At 46.7% G+C, this 20,667-nt stretch overlaps 1 protein-coding gene across 6 annotated transcripts in view; it reads right to left on the minus strand.

Annotated features, from left to right (window-relative positions):
- ST8SIA5 (ST8 alpha-N-acetyl-neuraminide alpha-2,8-sialyltransferase 5) overlaps positions 1-20,667 on the minus strand; it is a 76,125-nt gene that overhangs the window by 41,964 nt on the left and 13,494 nt on the right. For 3 of the 6 annotated variants that reach the window (XM_081263360.1, XM_081263359.1, XM_081263358.1), the window contains exon 2: positions 5,573-5,680. The exons of the other annotated variants lie outside the window; for them this stretch is intronic. In XM_081263360.1, coding sequence (XP_081119486.1) covers positions 5,573-5,680 — 108 coding nt within the window. The remainder of the gene's footprint in view (positions 1-5,572; positions 5,681-20,667) is intronic. 6 annotated transcript variants of the gene reach the window in all.

The raw sequence follows: 20,667 nt of genomic DNA on the forward strand, positions 1-20,667 counted from the left end.
TAAAGTCAGTTAAAAGTATGGAACCATTTTTGTTTTGTTTGTTTCACCAGCATCCACACTAGAAGATTTTGCTAACCTAACTCTCCAAATTCTTGCCAGCTGGATGGAGCCCAAGAGCGCCACCAACCACCTTCCCACTTCCCCCTTCCTTTTCCACAGAAGGGGAAACTGACCAGAAAGGCTCACCCTAAGCCATCCTGCACCCACGTCACTGCAACACCTGACATTTCACCGCATCCCAAGGGCTTCTCTTTGAAGCTCAGAATCCCCAGTTGAAGGCAGAGGGCAGGAAGCATCTTTTGGGAGCAGCCGTCAGGAAACTACTGAGTTCAAGGATCGGGGTCTCCCAGAGAGAATCCCAGAGGAGTGGGTGAGGGGAAGGGAGGAGGCCCCAGAGGAGGAAAGGTGGGGAGAGCTAGGAAGGGGCAGCAAGAGAATCAGGAGCATCATGCCCAAAGCCACTGCTGCAGCCCAAGGATGAGAGGAAATGCGCAGAGCAATGACCCACTCACGTCCTTTTTTATTCAAGGACGTTTTGTTCTGTTTCACTGCCAGGAGCTGAGGACAAGAACAGAAGGGAAGAGAGATCTTGAAAAGGGAAAGCAAGCGGCACTCACCCCAGCATAGATGACCTGTCTGCAGCCCAGGAGCTGGGACTTCAGAGTCACACCACACCCGTGTGCTCTGCCTGGACCACCCACCCCCCAGAGGTGATGTCACCTTTCCATGACTCTGTTTCCTCACCTATAATGTGGGGATGGTGGGAGTGCCCATCTCAAAGGCTTGAGGGTGAGGATTAAATGTGACAATGCACAGAAGGCTCCCAGCAAGCGCCTGGCACACCATCAGCCCCATGACACCAAGCTGCATGCTGACCCTCAAGGGCTCAGCCGAGTCTTGCTTCCTCACCAAAGCATCTTGATTTCCACCTAGGTTCCAAGAACGCTCGCCCACTATGCCACATAATTTATTATCTAATTATACACTGTCTTGAAACAATTAGGGAACAATTCACTACAGCATAATAAGGTGCTCTAAAATATGACAATTCCAAACCCCATGACATACGGGACTTGCAAGACACACAGAAGGCAATCTCCTCCACGCTCACTCGGCTCACTCGTCTGCAGGGATAGCTCTCTCTGTCATGGGTCAGGGGCTTCTCTTTTTTTCCTGGGGCTGGAGCTATACTCCACACTCCAACCCAGAAGCCTAGCAGTACAGGGAGAAGGGAGTCCCAGCCACAGGCCACCCAGCCAGCTCTGCTCCAGACCTCAGTGGGAAGGCTCCCTTGGTTTGCTTCTCCTCTCCTCCCCTGGCCATCATGTCCCAGTGGAAAGGCCGGAGGACCAAGGCTGGTGTGCAGCCAGGGAAAAGGCACCGAAGAGGACAGCCCACCAGGCTGCCAGTGTGCTGCACCTGGGGCTTAGCATCGGGAGGGCCCTGGGGATACATGCACAGATGGTGCAGCCAGGTCTCCAAGGGGAGAGGCTCCTAGGGATTTGCAGATGCCTCAACAAACATGGAAAGGCACCTCACACTTGTGAGAGAGTTGTCCCTGTGTAATGACAGACACTGCCCTGAAAGCAGACGCATCTCACAGAATGTAGAGTGAAAGGGCTCAGGCAGGCTGGGCCATCACGGAGGGCTTGCAGGAGAAGGTGGGGCAGGAGAGAGGACCAGGGTGTGGAGCAGGCACCAGGGCGCAGAGCTGGCCCCATAGGGTTAGGGTTAGGGTTAGGGTAGGACGAGTACTCAGCCTCTCCTCCCAGAAATGCCGTGCCTGAGGGGAGGTGTTGTTCATCATCACAGAAGTAAACAATCCACCGCCTTCTTGCCTCCTTTTTTGCTTATATTTTTGTTTTTGTTTTTGCGTAGGGGATTGAACCCAGGGCACTCTACCACTGAGCTACATCCCCAGCCCTTTTATTTTAATTTAAAGACAAGGTCTCACTATGATCCTCCTGCCTCAGCCTCCTGAGTTGCTGTGATTATAGGCAGGCATCACCGTGCCCAGCTTCCTTTCTACTTTCTTTACAACTTTCAGTCTCCCCGTTTTTCTACCCTGGGGCTCAGAACCCTCAGGCTGCCCTGTCATCTGCTCTTCTCAAGAGAAAATGCTCTGATAATTCCAACCTGTGACTGAGTTTATGCATCCAAAGTGCTTCCCCCTTTCTGGTGGTGACTTTCCCAAGACCATTCGAGGAGACAGCAAGGTTGAATCCAAAGGAATAAATCTCTAAGGGAAGATTTGGGAGCACGGAAGTTAAAGTTTGCAATCTTACCAATAACCTTTACCACTTCTCTGCATACTTTGTTCTTTTATTCAATTAACACCGGGCACTGAGTAGACACCATAGAAGATGCTGAGAACTCAAAGAAGCAAAATCAGTATCGAGCTGGGGACATGGAACCAGTAGCTCATAATTTAAACAAGACAAGAAAGACCTTCCTACTTATTCAAAGTACTCATTTAAATAAAACCCACGCTGATTAAAAAGCATTCCTATCTGCTCATTAAAACAGTTCCCCTGAGGCTGCTTAGTGGCTAATAGTTCATAGACTTAGACTTGAACTTCATCTAGCTGTATGTTCATGTGATTTTATAACTCACACACTTTCCAGTTCCGCCTGGACCTCCCCAGCATGTATCCAGTGAGAAGATCTGACCAGGGCCTTTTTGAGCTCAGTCTGGATTTTCTTTGTGGTCCTGTTTGGAGTCTTCCAGACTGGTCGTTTGGACTGGTTCCTTCTCTGGCTCCTGCTTGAGCCTACAGTACATTAATCCTTTGCTTTTCTGCCCCTCTTTTTCCCCTGGTTCTATTTGGTAGATCCTGACTTCCTTTCCAACCCTGTTAATAATAAATGATAACAGGTTGTCCCACACGTCGACACCCTACACAACTATAGATAGCAAAATATGGCAGGCACTGAATTATTCAATAGCTGGATAATGCCACGGAGAGCATTCCCGGCTCCAGATGCGGAGGGCCGCTCATCAGGATGCTGTGCACTGTGTCCTGCTTAGGTCCTCCCCCGGCCCTGCTGATTGGCTGCCAGGAGCTAAGCGACCCATTTTAAAGAAGAACAAGCTGCTTGCTCACCAAGGGGGGAAAAAAATCTCCCACATCCGGCTCAGTTTATTTTTTTTCTTTTATTCTTTTTTTTAATTATAGATGAACACAATACTTTTATTTTATTTACTTTTATGTGGTGCTGAGGATGGAACCCAGTGCCTCACACACGCTAGGCAAGTACTCGGCCACAGAACCACAACCCCAGCCCTCTATTCTTTTGTTTAATTTGTTCTTTATAGTTGTACATGACAATAGAGTGCATTTTGTCATACTGGATATACATGGAGTATAACTTCTCATTCTTGTGATGAAACATGATGTGGAGTTACACTGGTCATGTGTGCATATATGAACATAGAAAAGTAATGTCCAATTCATTCTAGTCTCTTTCCTATTTCCATCTTCCCTCCCTTCCCTTCATTCCCTTTTGTTTAATCCAATGAACTTCTATTCTTCCCTCCCCCAACCTTTAATGTGTATTAGCATCAGCATATCAGAAACAACATTTGGCCTTTGATTTGGGGGGATTGGCTTATTTCACTTAGCATGGTAGTCTCCAGTACCATCCATTTCCCTGCAAATGCCATAACTTTATTCTCTTTTAATACTGAGTAATATTCCATTGTGTATATGTACCGCATTTTCTTTATCCATTCATCTCATGAAGGGCACCAAGGTTGGTTCCACAGCTCAGTTATTGTGAATTGAGGCACTACCAGCTCAGTTTTTAATGACATGAACCACCATGTCTCACAGGAGAGCTGAGCATGCTGCAGTCCTTTGGGGGTTAACTAGAAACTGAGATTGGAATTGGAACTGTCCCAGGGAAACTTGAAATGACATTTATTCTGTGGCTAAGGGAATTCTTGGTCAAGTGGCTGCTCTCCAAAAGGAAGTCAACTTAGCCGGTCATGACCTTGGATAAAGGGCACTCGAATTCCAAAACCCAACTGACAGGGACAGTGGTATCACCGCCCCTGAGGGATCCCAGTGTTTAGGAAAGGGGAGACTGACCTGAGTCCTCAAGACAGAAAGAGAGGAAGAGAAAATAAAGAACAGGGGAGATGACAAACGGAAGGAAAATGAAAGACGGGCCAAGAACAGATAATGGGAACAGAGACAGGGAAAAGGGGGAGCGAGACGATACTGAGGAGGAGGGGGAGGAGGATACTGGCCCAGGAGGAGTAAGGGACAGAGTCCATTCAATGACTTCAGCCACTGACTGGGGACGTCTGTCCAGAAACAGCCTCCCAGGGGCCTGTCCTTCCTGCTCACTCCAGCATTTCCAGCCAAGGCCTCTCAAGCCTCTCCCAGGCAGCTCCCCCAGAAGATGGACAGCTGCTCACTTCCCCCAGGCCACTGTCCATCTCTGTAGGCGGAACACACGGCAGACGGGCCAGTGTGCAAGCTCAACATTTCAAGGACAACCATGGACTGTTCACCCTCCCTGTGACATCCCAAGGGCCACGCAGCTGGCCATACACAGGAAGAACTGTGGTCCCAAGAAGCCAGCATCAGACCCAGGAGCCCTCGCCATGGCATCCCCACACCTCAGTCCTGCCTGTGGGCATCTGCCTGCCTGGTTTCTGACATTGCCACCACATCTTTACTTGTTCAATGCATTGAACAAACGCATACCTACCAGGGATCTCCGAAAAACTCAACTTCTGCAGGGTCAATTTCATGTTTGGGCGTCAAAATTAACTGTGTGGAAAACTCAGGCTTCTTCCCAGGGCAGTGGCTCTGAGAGCCTATACTGAGGAATACAAGAATCAAAAAGAACCAAACACCTCCATCAGCCCCTGGAAGCATTCAGCTGGCAGGTTCCAGCCACACCCGGCTCCCAGCGGAGAGAGCATCCTACCTCCTCAGGAAATCCCCCATAATCCCTCCCTGCAAGGACTGTGCCCGCCCAAGGATGTTCCATCTGCACTTGCTCAACAATCTTGCTAAGCTTCCGCTCCTGAGTCTGCAGAGTGCCCTCGGTTACTGACATGAGCTCCTAACACTGGGATCAAGAGGAAACACTCCGTGACAGCACGGACGTCACAGTTCAGCACTGCCCTGAAGTGTCTCTGCCCAGCCAAGGGCAGCCCATTTGTGCCCAGGCAGTGGACTTCAGAGGAGCAGGGGACCCTAGCCCAACATCCATCCCTGATGCCACACACACCCTGCCAACACCTGCCAGCTGATGTCCCAATCCATGCTACAGGGACATAGCCTTGGCTCCCACCCTCAGATGGAGGCTTGAGACCCAGATACCCCAGGGCCAATGAGTCCCTACATTGTTGGGCATGGGTCCTACTCCTCAGCCTTCACATCCACTCACCCCCGGGGTAACGAGACAGGAGGATCCCCAAATGATCTTGCTATGAGCCAGCAGACCAAGCTGCCCCTCCCCGGAGAGCAGCTCTGGGGGTGGACCATGGGGCAAAGACTCCAGGGTCCCCACAGGATGGGCTCCCCCCTCCCTGGCCATTTGTCGGGGTCTGTACCTGGAACTGGAGTCACTGCTGCTCTGCACTGCTGGGTTGTCGGTGACATTAAAGAGCCCCGTCCAATTGGCCAGCTGGTCACCACTCTGCCAACCAAACTGGAGGCCTCTGGCAAGAAAACGAGGCAGTCGGTACACACACTCACTCGTTGGGTTAAGCCTGTCTAACAAGGCTTGTTCTGTCCTTGTGTCCAAGTGACACATCGCCTTGATCATGCACTTGATGGAGATGACGGCGAGGATTCCCACCATGAGGATGACCCAGCATCTCTACTCTCCCGCAGCCACTGCTCACTTCCCCTTTCCCAGCAGAGCTGAGACCACACATTTGCAACACAGGGAAACTGAGGCTCAGTGAGATCAAGGTCACAGGGCTCTTCTACCTTTACTATAGTGCCATCCCTCGATTCCTGCCTCTAGAGACTTAAACGGAAGAACTCTGGTTGCCAGTATTTTGTCCCCTGGTGAGGTAAAATATGCTTCAAAGATTTTCATGAAATTGCCAGTTTTCCAATGCATAAGGGTGTTGCTCCTGGACTAAGCTGATGGACTTACCACATGTGTCTCTACTTCCCCAAACCTGCAAAAATGTCAGCAAAGCAATAATAAGGACCTGGGCATGGACAGGAGGTGGTGGAAGGGCTAGCAACAATATCTTAGAAGACAACAAGCAGATGGTAAGGAACTTAGGTGGAGAGGATGGACTCCTGACTATTTACAAGAAGTAGAGCTGAACCAGGCATGGTGGCACACGCCTGTAATCCCAGAGACTTGAGTGATGAGGCTGGAGGATCACAAGTTTGAGGCTAGCCTCAGCAACTTAGTGAGATCCTGTCTCAAAATAAACATAAAGAAGGGCTGGGGATGTAGCTCAGAAGTGGAGCCCCCTGGGTTCAATCCCCAGCATCAGACACTCAGGCAAAAGAGGAGGATCTATTGGTAGCGCACATTCTGGAAGACTCAGGCATGAGAGGGGCTGGGGCCCACAGCAGGTGGGTAGATAGAACGGCATTAAAGGCAAAAGGATGTGTTAAATCCGTATAAGGAGCAGCTAGATGACCCTCCCCTGCTACCACCACCCTGCAGGTTCCTTCCCAGGCCCACACACGCTCCACCTGCCCACCCCAGATGCAGCACATGTGCCCCCATAGCAAGAGGACCCAGAGAAGTTCTGTTCTCCTTGGAGACCTTACACTGAAAACAGCTGGGGGCACTTGCAAGCCTGCCCACCAAGTCCGCAGAATGCAGGAACCACTTACCCTGCCCCTCTGGTTTAGCCAGGGATACATTTCTCAGAAAAGAAACTGAGGCTTAAAGGACACAGCAAAGAACAAAAGGGACTGTTGCATCTGAGAGCCCTGGGACAGGCTTTCCCTCCTGGCACTGTGGACGCCTGGGGCTGGAGAGCTCTTTGGTGGGGATGTCTTGTGCCTGTAGGGTGGGCAACATCCTGGTCTCTGCTACCAGATGCCAAGGGCACTGCACCCCAACTCTCCTGTTATGACAGCCAGAAATGTCTCCAGACACTGCCAAACGCCCCTGGGGAAAGATCAACCTGGCTGAGAGCTCTTGTTGCATAGCAATGCAGAGCTTCCAAGTGACCTTCTAGGGACTGGCTGCTAAGGACACTGGCAGGTGGAGAAAGTCTGAACTTGAAAGCCAGAAGACCAAACAAACAAAAAACCAAAAAAAGGAATTCAGAGAAAAAAGGAATTCACAGATGAAGGGCAGACAAGATTTTTTAAATAAAACCCTTAATAATAACCAGGCTCTCCACCAAGGCCGTGGGGCGCAGGTGGTAGCTGGAGTGAGCCACCTCCGCTGATGCCCAGTGTCCTCAGGCAAGTCTCAGTGCTGCTCCAGTCTCTGCTCTCATCTTTCAAGGGAGGGAACTGTCTCAAATGTCTCCAAAATCCTTGACCAAAAGTGTCGTGGAGCTGGGCGTCCTGGGTGTCCAGCACCTCTCCTTGCAAGTCCAGCTCACCTCCCAAGTGCATGCTGGCCCAGCCTCCTAGCTGGTCCTCTGCTAAGGGCACCCCTTCAGGTGCTGCTAGGGGAGCACTGCACACATGAAGTGCTCAATTGATGCACTGCTGTCTGGTTGTGCGTTCCTTTCTCATCCTCTCCAGTCTCCATGGCAGAAGGGAGCTCGGCCTGGGAGAGGAACAGGCATAACTCACAGAGGCCAGAGGCCTAGCAGAATGCCCATCCGGTTCTTTGTCCATTCAGAAAACAACCACACTCCATTCTGGTCTCATTCAATAGTTATTCATTTATTTATTTGTTGGTTAAGCTTTATTACTTTAAGGCTTGGTGATACCATGTAGGTTTGGTTTAGAGATACTTGTTGAACACTTCACTATGGACTGGGCCCTGTACATACGGGATCTCAATTCAACAACCCATCCAAAAAGTCTCATGAACTTTATTTAAGCTGATGAAACGTGCAGCTCAGAGAGGTTTAGTAACTTTCCCAAGATCACAAGGCTAACAACTGACCAACCTAACTTAAACCCAGGGTTGTCTTATTCAAAAAGCTTTTATTCCCCAAGACTTTTATCAGGCTGAATATGGGCTGAGAAAATAATATTTCCACCTTAGATTCTGTAAATTAGCTGGTTTACAAATCAGTTCCCCAGCCCAGGAGTCTGCTATGAAACTCACAGCCTTCTTAAAAATAATCTGACCAGCTCTCTCTCTGCTTTATGGTGCCACGTCCTGAGATGCTTTTCTTGGCCACACCCTTCCGCCATAATGTTCTGCCTCACCTCAGACACAGAGCCATGGAGTTGGCCTTCTATGAACTGAGACCTCTGAAACCGCACATGAAAGCATGACCACATACAGAAATGGAAAACACCCCTCGGCTTGAAAAATGTCTCGAAAGAAATGCCGGCCTTCCCAGGGACAACCTCACTTCATAGCAAAGAGAAGATCCTTGAGGAGAGCCCCTCATTTCCTGTGACTTCAAAAGCTGCAATGGATAGAAGTAAAACATACAAAAGGTTTAATCCAAATTTTTCCCAATTACATACTAATGTTTCATAGGCTTTCCCAATCATCATCATCATCATCATCATCATCAAGCCGGGTAAGGTGGCGCTCACCTGTAATCCCACTGGCTCAGAAGGCTGAGGCTGGAGGATCACGAGTTCAAAGCCAGTCTCAGCAACTTATCAAGGCCCTAAGCAATTCAGTGAGACCCTGTCTGTAAATAAAATACCAAAAAAGGCTGGGGATGTGGCTCAGTGGTTAAGTGCCCCTGAGTTCAATCCCTGGTACCAATCATCATCATCAATCATCACCACCATATTTTTGTCTCTTTAGAGCAGAACAACTGCATCCCAACTGTCTAATAATTTTTAGTAAAAACTCTAACATATGGACACAAAAAATATGGCAAAGGCTAGTGGTTATATCCTGAGACATTCAAAAAATAAAAACTACAAATAGAGGAGACATTTGCTCACAAGTCAGGACAGCCCGCCAGGGTGCTTGAGCTCTTCACATCAGTTGCTCTAGAGGTCCCAAAGACAAAGTGCTCTTAATTACCTGCACCCTGAGTTTATGTTTAACTGTGGAAAGTCCATACGAAATGTGTCATTTTCATATAATCGATAATCCTATCTAGCTAGGCATGTGGCACATACCTGTAATCCCAGTGGCTCAGGAGGCTGAGGCAAGAGGATTGCGAGTTCAAAGCCAGCCTCAGCAAAAGAAGGCCCTAAGCAACTCAGTGAGACCCTGTCTCTAAATAAAACACAAAATAGGGCTGGGGATGTGGCTCAGTGGTTGAGTGCCTCTAAGTTCAATCCCTGATACCAAATAATAATAATAATAATAATCCTATCTATAAAGTCACAAAATTGAGACTCACAGACAGCAAGGGCTGATGTTTGAGGCAAACATCAATTAACATCTGCCCTTCCATCTGCCTCCATGCAGATTCCTTGATATTTAATCAGATCACAACTCCAGAGACCTACACAGACCGCTGGACGGCAATAGTTCCTTCCTACTCTAACTACCCTGTTTGAACCAAGAACCCTCTAGAAGAACCACATTTGTCTCTGTAAACTTATGAAGAGCTCAAAGGTGTAAGTTTCCACCACCACACTTTCATGCTACTTCTAAATACTCTCACCGGATCTGGTGTAGGGATGGACAGAACAGAAAATTAATATCTTAGTTCATTTTGTCCTGAAAAAGAAAGCACTTTCCTTCTGAGAAATTTTAGATGAAGGCTGTCCAAAAGAACTTCCTGTAGCGGGCCCTGAACACTTGATGTTAGTTGATACCATTGAAGAACTTTTATTATTTTATTGTTCATTAATTTACATTTGAACAAACCCAAGTGACTGACGGTTACCATACTGGACAACGCAATTCTGGATAAACTCAATATGTAGATCAAATCACTGTAATTATATTTTTAATGTGCAGAGAAAAATGTTATTTCATCTATGTTTGAATGTGTACCTCTTGAGTTTCAGGTCAAAGACTTTCAAAAAGAATGTCCAGGCAAATTGCTTTCAGTGAGATATAATTTACATATAATAAAATTCACACCAAAAAATAATACTCTGACCAGCAAGAGGTTTTCCCATGAAATGTACAAAAGGTCAGCAAGCCACACTGTCATTCTCCCATGTACAGGAGACAGTGCTTCCTGGGTGATAGCAGTCAGGAATCATGAGCAGGCATTCTTTACAGTTCTTGAGCAGGAAGGGCAACATCACAGAAAGGTGCTCATTATAAATTAACGAAAGAAACAGGCCACCAGAGGTATGCAGTAGTCATCTGACTTTTATAAGGCTTTACATCATAAAGCTACTTATCTTGTAGGCTAAAATGTGTTTCTTCTAGGGGCCTGGGAATGGGGTTCAGTGGTAGGGCATTTGTGTGGCATGCGGGAGGCCCTGGCTTTGATCCCTAGCACTACAAAAAAAAAAAAAAAAAGCGAAAATGGTTGAAATTCATCCTTCTTTTAGTTTCGCAATGTTTTCTATTTATCTCAAAAAATTGATTGCATTATTTCCAAAGCTAATATATAATTAAATATATAATTAAAATTCTATTCCTGAGCTAAGTGAAGGAACTGTCTATTATTAGCTAATTAAACTCCCATGAGGAAGGTGAGTATTGGTATGAGAGAGGATAATAAAGGAAAGAGAAATTTTTTGTTTTGTTTTTGTTTTGCAGTATCGGGTATTGAACTCAGGAGTGCTCTATCACTGAGCTACATCCCCAGCTTTTCTAATTTTATATTTAGAAACTGCATCTTGCTAAGTTGCCCAGACTGGCCTTGAATTTAACCAATTAGCTGAGATTATAGGTATGTGCTCCCACATCCAGCTAACAAAGAAAAGTTTTATTCACTTATTTGTTTACTCAACAACTGTTATTGAGCATCTACTATGCACCAAAAACTGTCCTAGACACTTGGACAAATAATAAAGGATAGCAAACTCTTGTTTTCAAAATGTTTGATTTAAAATAGAGATGAGTAAACTAAAACACACACAAATATTAACACACGTGAAAACAACACACACAAGAACCTGCTAGCATACACGAAATCTGAGCAAACAACTAAATGCATGTGAAAACGTTAGCAAACAACATGGGACAAAATTAAGTGCTAAAAGGGGTGCTATTGATGTTCTGTCTTGGGTTGTTTTTGTTTCGTTTATTTTACAAGAAGGAAAAAGATTTGAAATCAACATGGCAGAATGTGAACTTTATCAACATCATGACATGAATGTTTATTATATTGTTCTCCATATTCTATAGAATTCCACCTTTTTCATTCTAAAAATGTGTTAAAATAATTTTTGTTGTCTGCTTTTTGCAATGCTGGGGATTGACCGGGGGTTTCACGCATGCTCAGCACACTCTGCCACTGAGTTACATCCACACCCTAGAAGAATTTTTGCAAATGAAGTGTTTTCTCTAAACTCGTGTTCACTAACAAGCTGCAGAGTGGCCACAGGCAACTTTTTGGTCTTGGACAGACTTGTAGTGTCTTTGCGCCTCACAGGTTTAGCCAACACTGAACACTGAAACCTACAAACACAGCATGTACAGAATTTCATAAACTGAGTTATTCACGACTGGATTCAGATATATTGAGGCCTCGGGCACTGAAAAGTTTCTGGTGCCACCTAAAGTTACACACCTATTAGAATTAAAATAGCTGCGGTCTAGATTTCCTGATTATGAAATCTGGGATAGGTTCACTGGGGCTCAGCTCTCCCCTGTTGTGGTGGTTGTTGGTGACAACCGAGGTCATCCATATCCCCTGTTGCATAACCCTCAGACATGGAACGTAACCCCCTGATCTCAAAGCAACGAATCCTCCCGCCATCTGACCATTCCCAAAGTCAACTACAGGGAATTTCAGGGCAAAAAGCAAGATCACATTTTAGAGATGCTATTTAAAAACAAGAGGAATTGCCCATTAGATGGAATTACTTCCATTAACAATGTCCTCCAAAATTGTAATCATTAACTTATTAAAATTTATGCCAGTGGATTGAGAAAATATGTGGCTAAGAAAACATATGCTTTAGTACAGGGACAGGTTTATATGTCATTTTCAATCCTCCCAATCTCTGAGAGCCTCTCCATCTCATTGAAGACCCAAAGTCATGGATTTTAAATATGAACTTGTGACCCTGGAGGAGGCCAGAGGAGCAATTTTATGGGGGACAGTAAGGGGAGTAGCATATCCATAGCTCTCTGCTCCCGGCGCATGGGCACAGACACAGTCTGCCTTCACATGTGGTGGCAGGCTGGAAGTGTGGCTCAGTGGTAAGCACCAGCCTTGCACACGGTGGGCCCGGCCAAGCGACGGCTGGTCCACTCAGGTGCTGGAATCACCAGGGATGCTGAGCCAAGACAGGCAGGATCTGTGGGGCTCGAGCCACTGGGCACTGCAGGCACCTGTGCTCCATGAGCAAAGCATACCCCTGACAATGGAGCCCAGGACCCCCATGCAGAATGCTCCACCCCCCGCAGGGCACAGCATGCAGCCCAGGTCAACAAAAGGCTGGCCAGGTGCCTCAGGACAAAATGAAAACTGAATCCCTTCCTCAGGAGACTCTTCCAGGGGTCTCCTCCCTTGGGCTCCTGCAGGCTCTGGAGGTCAGACTGAAGCCACGGCTTCCTTCACTGCCTCCCAGCTGGCCTCTGGTCTTCATGTCTTCCCTGCCATTGGCCCAGGCACTGCCATCAGTCCCAGGCAAGGGAAGGAACTGGGGGAGGAGGAGGCCCAGCTGGGACAAGCACCAGACTGCTTCTGAGTCCAACCATCTCAGGTGGGGGAAGGGCTACGCGGAGGTATTCCCAGGCACTCTCCCACCCCAGAAGCCCAGGCGCTTATTGGATAATCCCAGCAGTGCTAGCAAGAGCCACCAGGCAGGAATGGGCCTGACTTGAAGGGCCACAGGGGCCATCTCTAGCCTTAGAATATCTGACACTTTTACTTGTCACTTATACTTTCAGAAGAATGGGGGCCTTCCCCCCACAATGCTACATGGCCTTCTTCAATGCTGTTAGACACCACTATTGTGCTTAATAACTGACAGCCTGTTTGTACTGTTGATTGACAATGACCACCTGTGCACAGTGGGTGTCTTGGGAGACCCAGGGGTGGGTGTGAGTGGACAAGAAAAGAACCAGAGTGGAGATTACCCCAGTCCTCAGGGTATTGGGGAGTCAACGGATCTTGGCGGATGAACAGCCTCTGGTGGTATCTCAGGCAGCAGCACCAGCTTGACAAGGGAGAGGTTTCTGGACAAGAAGCCATTCCAGAGCCACTCAGTCACGCACCCATCTGCAGCTGCCTCCTGAGATTCCCGATTGGGAAGCCCAAGAGGCACACCCACCACCAACTAGCAGCAGGACTCCTGGCAGCTAACCTCTTAGAGCCTGGGTTTCCTCACCTGTAGAAGGAGAGGAATGACCTTTGCTATGGTTGGATATGGTTGGGTTGCCCCCACAGGCTGTGTGTTATTTAATTACCACCATGAGGCATTAGCCCATTTTGCCCCATCATCCCAGATGTGGAACACGTATAAAAACTTAAATATTGCCGGGCACAGTGGCATGTGCCTGTAACCCCAGCAGCTCAGAAGGCTGAATCGTGAGTTCAAAGCCAGCCTCAGCAATGGCAAGGCCCTAAGCAACTCAGTGAGACCCTGTCTCTAAATAAAATACAAAATAGGGCTGGGGATGTGGCTCAATGGTCTAGTGCTCCTGAGTTCAATCCCTGGTACCCCACCCCAAAAAACCTTAAATATTATATGTAATATAGAATTATACCATATATTATTATTTAATATATTAACATAATCACATAATATAATTGTGGTATGAGTATATCAATATTAACTAATATGCATAATCTCTAGATTATGATTTCCAATTTTTCCTATTTTAGTGCACCTGTTTCCATTTCATTTATTCTCAGAATCATAAACATGGGACTTAATGGTTAAGAGGATGGAAACTTGAGACAACTTTGGTGTTCAGAGGTGGGGCCTTCAGGAGGTGATTAGAATTGGATAAGGTCATCAGGCTGGAACCCGCATGATTAAATCCTGGTGGTTCTATAAGAGAGAGAGAGAGAGAGAGAGAGAGAGAGAGAGAGAGCGCCCAGAGAAGACACATGTGTGCTCCTGGTCACTCACAATGTGACTCCTGGGCTGCCTCAGCACTCTGCTGAACAAAAGTCATCATCAGAGGTGGGTTCTTTTTTTTTTTTTTAAAGAGAGATAATTTTTAATGTTTATTTTTTAGTTTCGGCAGACACAACATCTTTGTTTGTATGTGGTGCTGAGGATCGAACTCTGGACCGACCGCATGCCAGATGACAGCACGCTACCGGTTTAGCCACATCCCCAGCCCCGGAGGTGGGTTCTTGAACCTCCAGAATTGTGAGCTAAATACACCTCTTTTTTTTTTAAATAAAGTTACCAGCCTTAGGTATTTCATTACAATAACACAAATGGACAAATATAACCCTCAATCTAAGGATAGAAACAACCCATAAAAGCAGACAAACAAAGGATAAGTATAAGAAAGCTCCTATCTAATAATATACCATTTAGATACATTTAACATAATGTTTGCTTCAAGAAAAGAGAATGGGGTGATTGAATAACAAGATCTTTTTTTTATATTTTTTAGTTGTAGTGGGACACAACACCTTTATTTCACTTGTTTATTTTTGTATATGGTGCTAAGGATCGAACCGAGGGTCTCACACATATGAGGCGAGCGCTCTATCACTGAGCCACAATCCCAGCCTCAGGATTGTTACTTTCCATTCACATACTATTTTGTAGTTTTTGAATCTAATATATTTATCACTTTTTCCAAAAATAAACACCAATGCATTTTGGTGTGGGTTTAATCTTACTAGTAACTGGAGGCATGCAAATGAAAATAATAGTCTTAATAGTTTTTTTTTATCCTATCAAAATGACAAAATATATGTAATGTTAACATCAGGGCTGGTCATTGGAAATCACTTGTCTGGAAGAGAATTTGGAAATATGTATCAAAAGGTTTAACAAGGCTTAAAAATGCAACCCACCAATGCAATGGATGGCCCTATAGCTACCACATCATAGTGTGCAGAAGCTTTAAATGACATGGGGAAATTGGTAATTTTAAGCAAAGAAGAAAAAGGAGGAGAAGGAGGAGGATAATATATGTAGAAGTTCACTATTATCTTATTTCTGTTTAAAAAGGCTTCAAGAAAAGTCTGAAAGAAAATATTCCAAAAAGTTAATATGTCTCTGAGTAGTGGGATTTTTGAGACATTTTTTCTGCTTCTTGATGCTTTTCTGTCCTAACACTGAACATGTGTTCTTTCTGTAATAACATTAAAAAGTTATAACAACGTAATAAACTTAAAATAATACAATAAGTAATTGTAATAAAATAATAATCCTTAAAAAAGGAAGGCAAAAAACAAAATAAGAATCCTAGAAAACTGCACAAGCTGTATGTAGGCACAAAGCAAATCTTCCACAAAGTATCCTTGCACTTTCTCAAAAAAAGACAAAAGGTATAAAAGTCTACTTGCATCCTTTTTCTTACTGTATTACTTTAGAAAACTTGCACCACCTTTCTCTTCTCTTTGAAATGGATATAAATCACTTTCAAAACATGATAGGCCTTTTGTCAGCTTTGTGACCCAGGGACATCTTTCTTGAAGACCTGGAAGCCATCTCCTTGAAATGTAAAAATCAAGGAAGCATGCACCCCCATCTCCCAGTCTCAGGGATAGGGAAGGATCCTAACTTTAACGTGTACCTTGCTCCAAGTTGCAAAGCTACCTCCTGTCAGAAAGATTTGAGAAGTTTGCTCTCCTCTAGACAAAGCCAATGAGCCAACACAATGATCATAACCCACCCCCACTCCCCCACCCCCACAACTACCAGCCTTAGGTATTTAGAAACAGGTGCCATTACTATCCTGGTAAGTCAGTTTTCCATCACTGTGACAAAAATACCTGAGACTCTCAAACTAGTAAGGGAAAAAGTTTATTTTGGTTCATGGTTTCAGAGGGTCCAGTCCACAGTGACTTGGTCCTGTTGCTTTGGGTCTGTGATGGCAGGAGTATCAGGAGGAAGGGGACTGTTCACCTCATGGTGGTCAGGAAATAAAGAGTGAGCTAGGAAGGGCTGGAGTTCCAATCTCCCTTTAAAGGCACATCCCCAATGATCTAACTTCCTTCCACTAGGCCCCACCCCCTTAAAGGTTCCACCATCTCCCAACAGTGCTACAGGCTGGGATCAAGCTGTCAACACATGACTCTGTGGAATACTCAACATTCAAACTACAGCACCAGGTAAAGTGAGGTTGAAAATGTGTGACAAATGGTGCTGTCAACTGCATGAGAACTAGCTGTTTATCTTGAGAAGATGTAGAAAATAGGTTGTATCTGGGTGGCTGTAAAAAAGGATGGGATTTCTTTCTCTATTATCTCTTAGCAGGTTGCCTGTGAGAACCACATTCTGATTTGATGCTTCTTTAATTATAAAAATATTTTCTTTCCCTACCAAAAAAGTCCTTTGTAATCCTTTTGGTGCTGCCCAAACAGATAGATGGCAATGATGATAGATAGCTGATATTAACACCTACCAAAAAAAAAAAATTAGATAATAATAAAGTAGGGGCAGGGTTTCCCCCACCCCATGAAAAAACTTTACAGGTGAAGCTTTTCCAGAGATTTCATGCCTTTCTCCTAACAACTGTCACTCAAGCCCCTAGGGAGCCAGTGACCCACTGGGAGACTCACCCAGCCCATGTCCCTGCTTTCCCCCTCGTGCCATCAGGAGAGTCCTGGACCAGGTGGAGGGCAGGGACCCCAAGGACCATCAGCCAAAAGTGATTGGAGCAGCTGATCTGAAAGGCTTTCCCAATCCAAGTCTCGACCAAGAACAAAGTCAAACCCACTTCTTCTCCTGGAGTCAACCTGGTCTCAAGTCAGTGGGTCACTCAAGAAACAGGTGCCATTACTGTCATCCTAGCCTTGAGAGGGACACTCTTATTCTATGACAGTAATCCCTAAAGGTAGGGATGGTCCCATGATACCCTGACTTTCCCATCTTCATGCCCTCCTTGGACCTTTTAGAGCCTAGCCCACCCCAGCTAAAATATCCAACAAGATCATATCTAGACATTGATACCTTATGTTCCCACAGTGCTTCACGTTCACCAGGGAGCCAATTCAAGAGGGGGGAATGGGGGCAGACAGAGAACAAATGAAACAAGGGCATCCAGAACGAGAGAACCCACGCCCTGCCCAATACATGGGAAGACAGGCCTCACGGCACCAGTTCCTTCCGTTTTCCAAGGGATGCCGGGAAGCCAGACTTTTATTTTTAATTTTCCAATTGTTAAAAGCTGTCAATTAATTCAAACTTGAAACACTGTGCAGACCAAGTATGCGGTGCTGGAGGCTGGGGACCTCCCACTGGCAGCTCCTAACTGACATCATCTTGCCCTATTCTGTGAGGAAGACAGAGTGTGCATCACCCCCACAGCTGAGGAAACAGGGACACAGAGTAGAAAGTTAGTGCCCAGACAGCTAGTGGCCAAGGGAGGCCAGGAACTCAGGAGTCCTCTCAGTTCAGTTCTCCAATCACCAAAGTTCTAGACTCTGTCCCAGGAATCAGCTGCACACCACACCTTGGGGTCTTCCCCTGTTAGGGTGCAGGGTCAGCAACCCTCTGCCTTTTGACCTCATGCATGACAGTCTTGCTCACCATTGCGACAGCTGCCCACTCTGGAAGCCCAGGTAAATGTCATTCTGGAGCCCTGCCTGAAACCACCTCTTTCCCTCCCATTTGACAGCATATAATAAGAATGCAAATGCTGAACTCACTATTAGTACAAGGATAACCTTGAGTAGGCTCTGTTTGAAAAAAATAATAATAATAAGAGGAAAATCATTCACAAACACCAGTACTTAACTTTCACTTAACTTTCGTGGGAGGAGAATCTATTAAATTATTCATTGGTATCTTCCCTCCCCCACACCAGGAAGATAGCTTGCCTTTTTTATCTTCTCACTTTAGGGCCATCTGGGTTGTGGGGGCTGAAAGGCTTCAACGCTCACTGAAGAAATTGTGCTAGACTGTTCTGGAGGGAAGCAGAAGGTGGGTAATTTTGGGTCTGGAGAGGGGTAGAGAGGAAGTGGTGGGATCATGCCCAGGGGAGATACCTTGAGACAGAGAGGCCCACAATAGTGTTTGGGGTCCTTTCTCCATACCCTTCAGAAGGGACAGCAGGCCTCAGAAACACAGCTGCTAGGGGCACCTCCAGAGGCTGGGCCAGGGCTCCAGAAGCCTCCAGAAAGTAGGAGGCAGATCAGCTGAGACCAGCATGGCCCAGGGGGTCACTCAAATGTCCCATTCCACAGAAGACCTCCCAGGTTTCCACCAGACCCTAGGGTGGAGGAAAGGCGCCTCAGCCATTACAACTTCCTACCAACTGGTGGAGAAGACCTGGCATTGCTTTTTAATTAAATAAAAATCTTTAAAGGAGCCATTTCTCATACACCACACCACACTCATGAAATAAAATGGACAGACACTCTTCTATTATTCATCATCACTGGCCCTGAACCTCACAGCTGGCGGAAGGCACCTTTCCTTTACCCATCCACTCTATTTTTTGTTTATTACATATATTTATTTTAGTATATTATTCCATAATTATCCAACAACCTCACCAGGCTAGATGACAAGGCTCAACAGTGCACAAACCAACAGAGGCCCAGACCCAATGGAGCTTCCCTTCTACGACAGGGAGAAAGATACAGTGACAATAAACTAGCAGGTGACAAAATGTGTACTGTGCCTGAGGGGGAAATGTGCTGTGGGGAAAAATAAAGGGAGAAAAGAGGATGAGGACCTTGGGGTAAGTGAGATGCCCTTCCACACAGGGTGTGAGGGAGCCTCTCCCCAAAGGGGCCACTTGAAAGGGACCAGAAGGTGGTGAGGTGACCTCAGGGGCAGAATGCCAGGAGGACTAGCATCTGCAAAGGTCTGAAGCTCAGGGCCAGAGGCTTCTGGGTTGAGGAGTCAGAGGCAGGTGACAGGGGATAAGGGGACACTTCATGGAAGCAATGCCACCTGTCTGTGCTCCCTCAAAGCCTTCTCTGAGGTGGTGTGCCGTGTCCTGCACGGCCATTTATTCAGGTTCCAGGTTCCCAAACTGGGCAGTGAGGGGATTGAGAAAAGACAAACAGACACAAAAGTAGGGAAAAAGACAGGACCTGGTGCTTCCGCCAACCTCCAGTGGAGGAAGACTGACCACGAGCAAGCTCAGCACATTTATTAAATCAGCTTTAACATCAAAGGGATTTATTGTGAGAAAGTTACCCTAAAACAAACAGAACCAAGGTCAAAGGTATGAACAGCCCAATTATAGTTATCAGTTTGCACCCATAATTCTCTACCGGTCCCCCAGAGGTGGTGGGCATTTTAATCTTAGGTCATGAACTGATAAATTCTGTGGCTGGCACAGAATACCCCGTTGAACAGGGCATCACCATAGCAACTGTGCAATCTCTGATCGGCACCTTCTCACTGAGAAATTCCCAAGAGAGGTATTCCCTCTGTCTCTGGGCAGTTCAAGACCCATAATTCATTTGCTGCTGCAGATAGAGGTGGGCCAGTTTCATCTTCTGGGAAGTAGGGAACTCAGCACAGCTACCTGGAGTCTGTGAGGGTCAGGTCTCCCTCCTTTTGTTGTCCATGTTCCCCCAGGTCCTGAAGAGGAGTCCAAGGGCCTCTCCACCCAGATCAAGGTGGAAGTGCTGCCAGCCGGCAGCTGCACACCTCTCCAGGGGAATTAGTGGTGTAGCTACCAGATTCCCCTTCCTCGATGTCCTGCTCCTCACTGACTATGGGCTCATGACTTCCCTGTGAAGCTCCAGACAGTAATGCCTCCCTAAAAGAACATCAGGGGAAAGGGAAGTGATTTTACTCCCCAGGTTTGCCTGGAGACATTTCATCTGGGGTAAAAGGGTCGGTGTCCCCAGGCTGATCCCCCATGCTGTCCACCATCAGAGGGGAAGGAGAAGACTGGCAGGGTGAGCAGCAGGCACCAGAGCAGACAAGGGCTCTGTGGACTGCAGGGGGTGTCCTCCCTGAGACCCCAGCTCCCAGCCCTGGGCCCCAGATTCTAATGAGCAGGTGGGCATCCTGGATTCTAAAGCCCTGTGGTTCTGCAGGGCCCTCTGGGGTGATGTAAATACTCACAGTGCCAAAGTATGGTGGGGAAAAGGGTGCACATGGGGGCCACTCTGCCAAGAAAAGGTCCAGAGAGAAACAGAACAAGCTGCAGGCAAGCTCTGGGACTAGATGCCACATCCAGCCTCAGAACTGTGATGGGCTAAACCTGGGCCAACCTCAAGATGCTCCTACCCCTGACACAGCCTTCTGGACCTTCACTTCCTGCCCACTCCCCTCGATGCTCATCTCCCAAGCTCACCTCCCAGTCAGACCCATACACATGGGCATCTGGAAAATCCATGATGTCACAACCCTTCCAGCTACTCTTTGTTAAATA

Source organism: Spermophilus citellus (genome assembly GCF_964194105.1).
Source record: "Spermophilus citellus genome assembly, chromosome: 12".
In the NCBI taxonomy this organism is placed as follows: domain Eukaryota; kingdom Metazoa; phylum Chordata; class Mammalia; order Rodentia; family Sciuridae; genus Spermophilus; species Spermophilus citellus.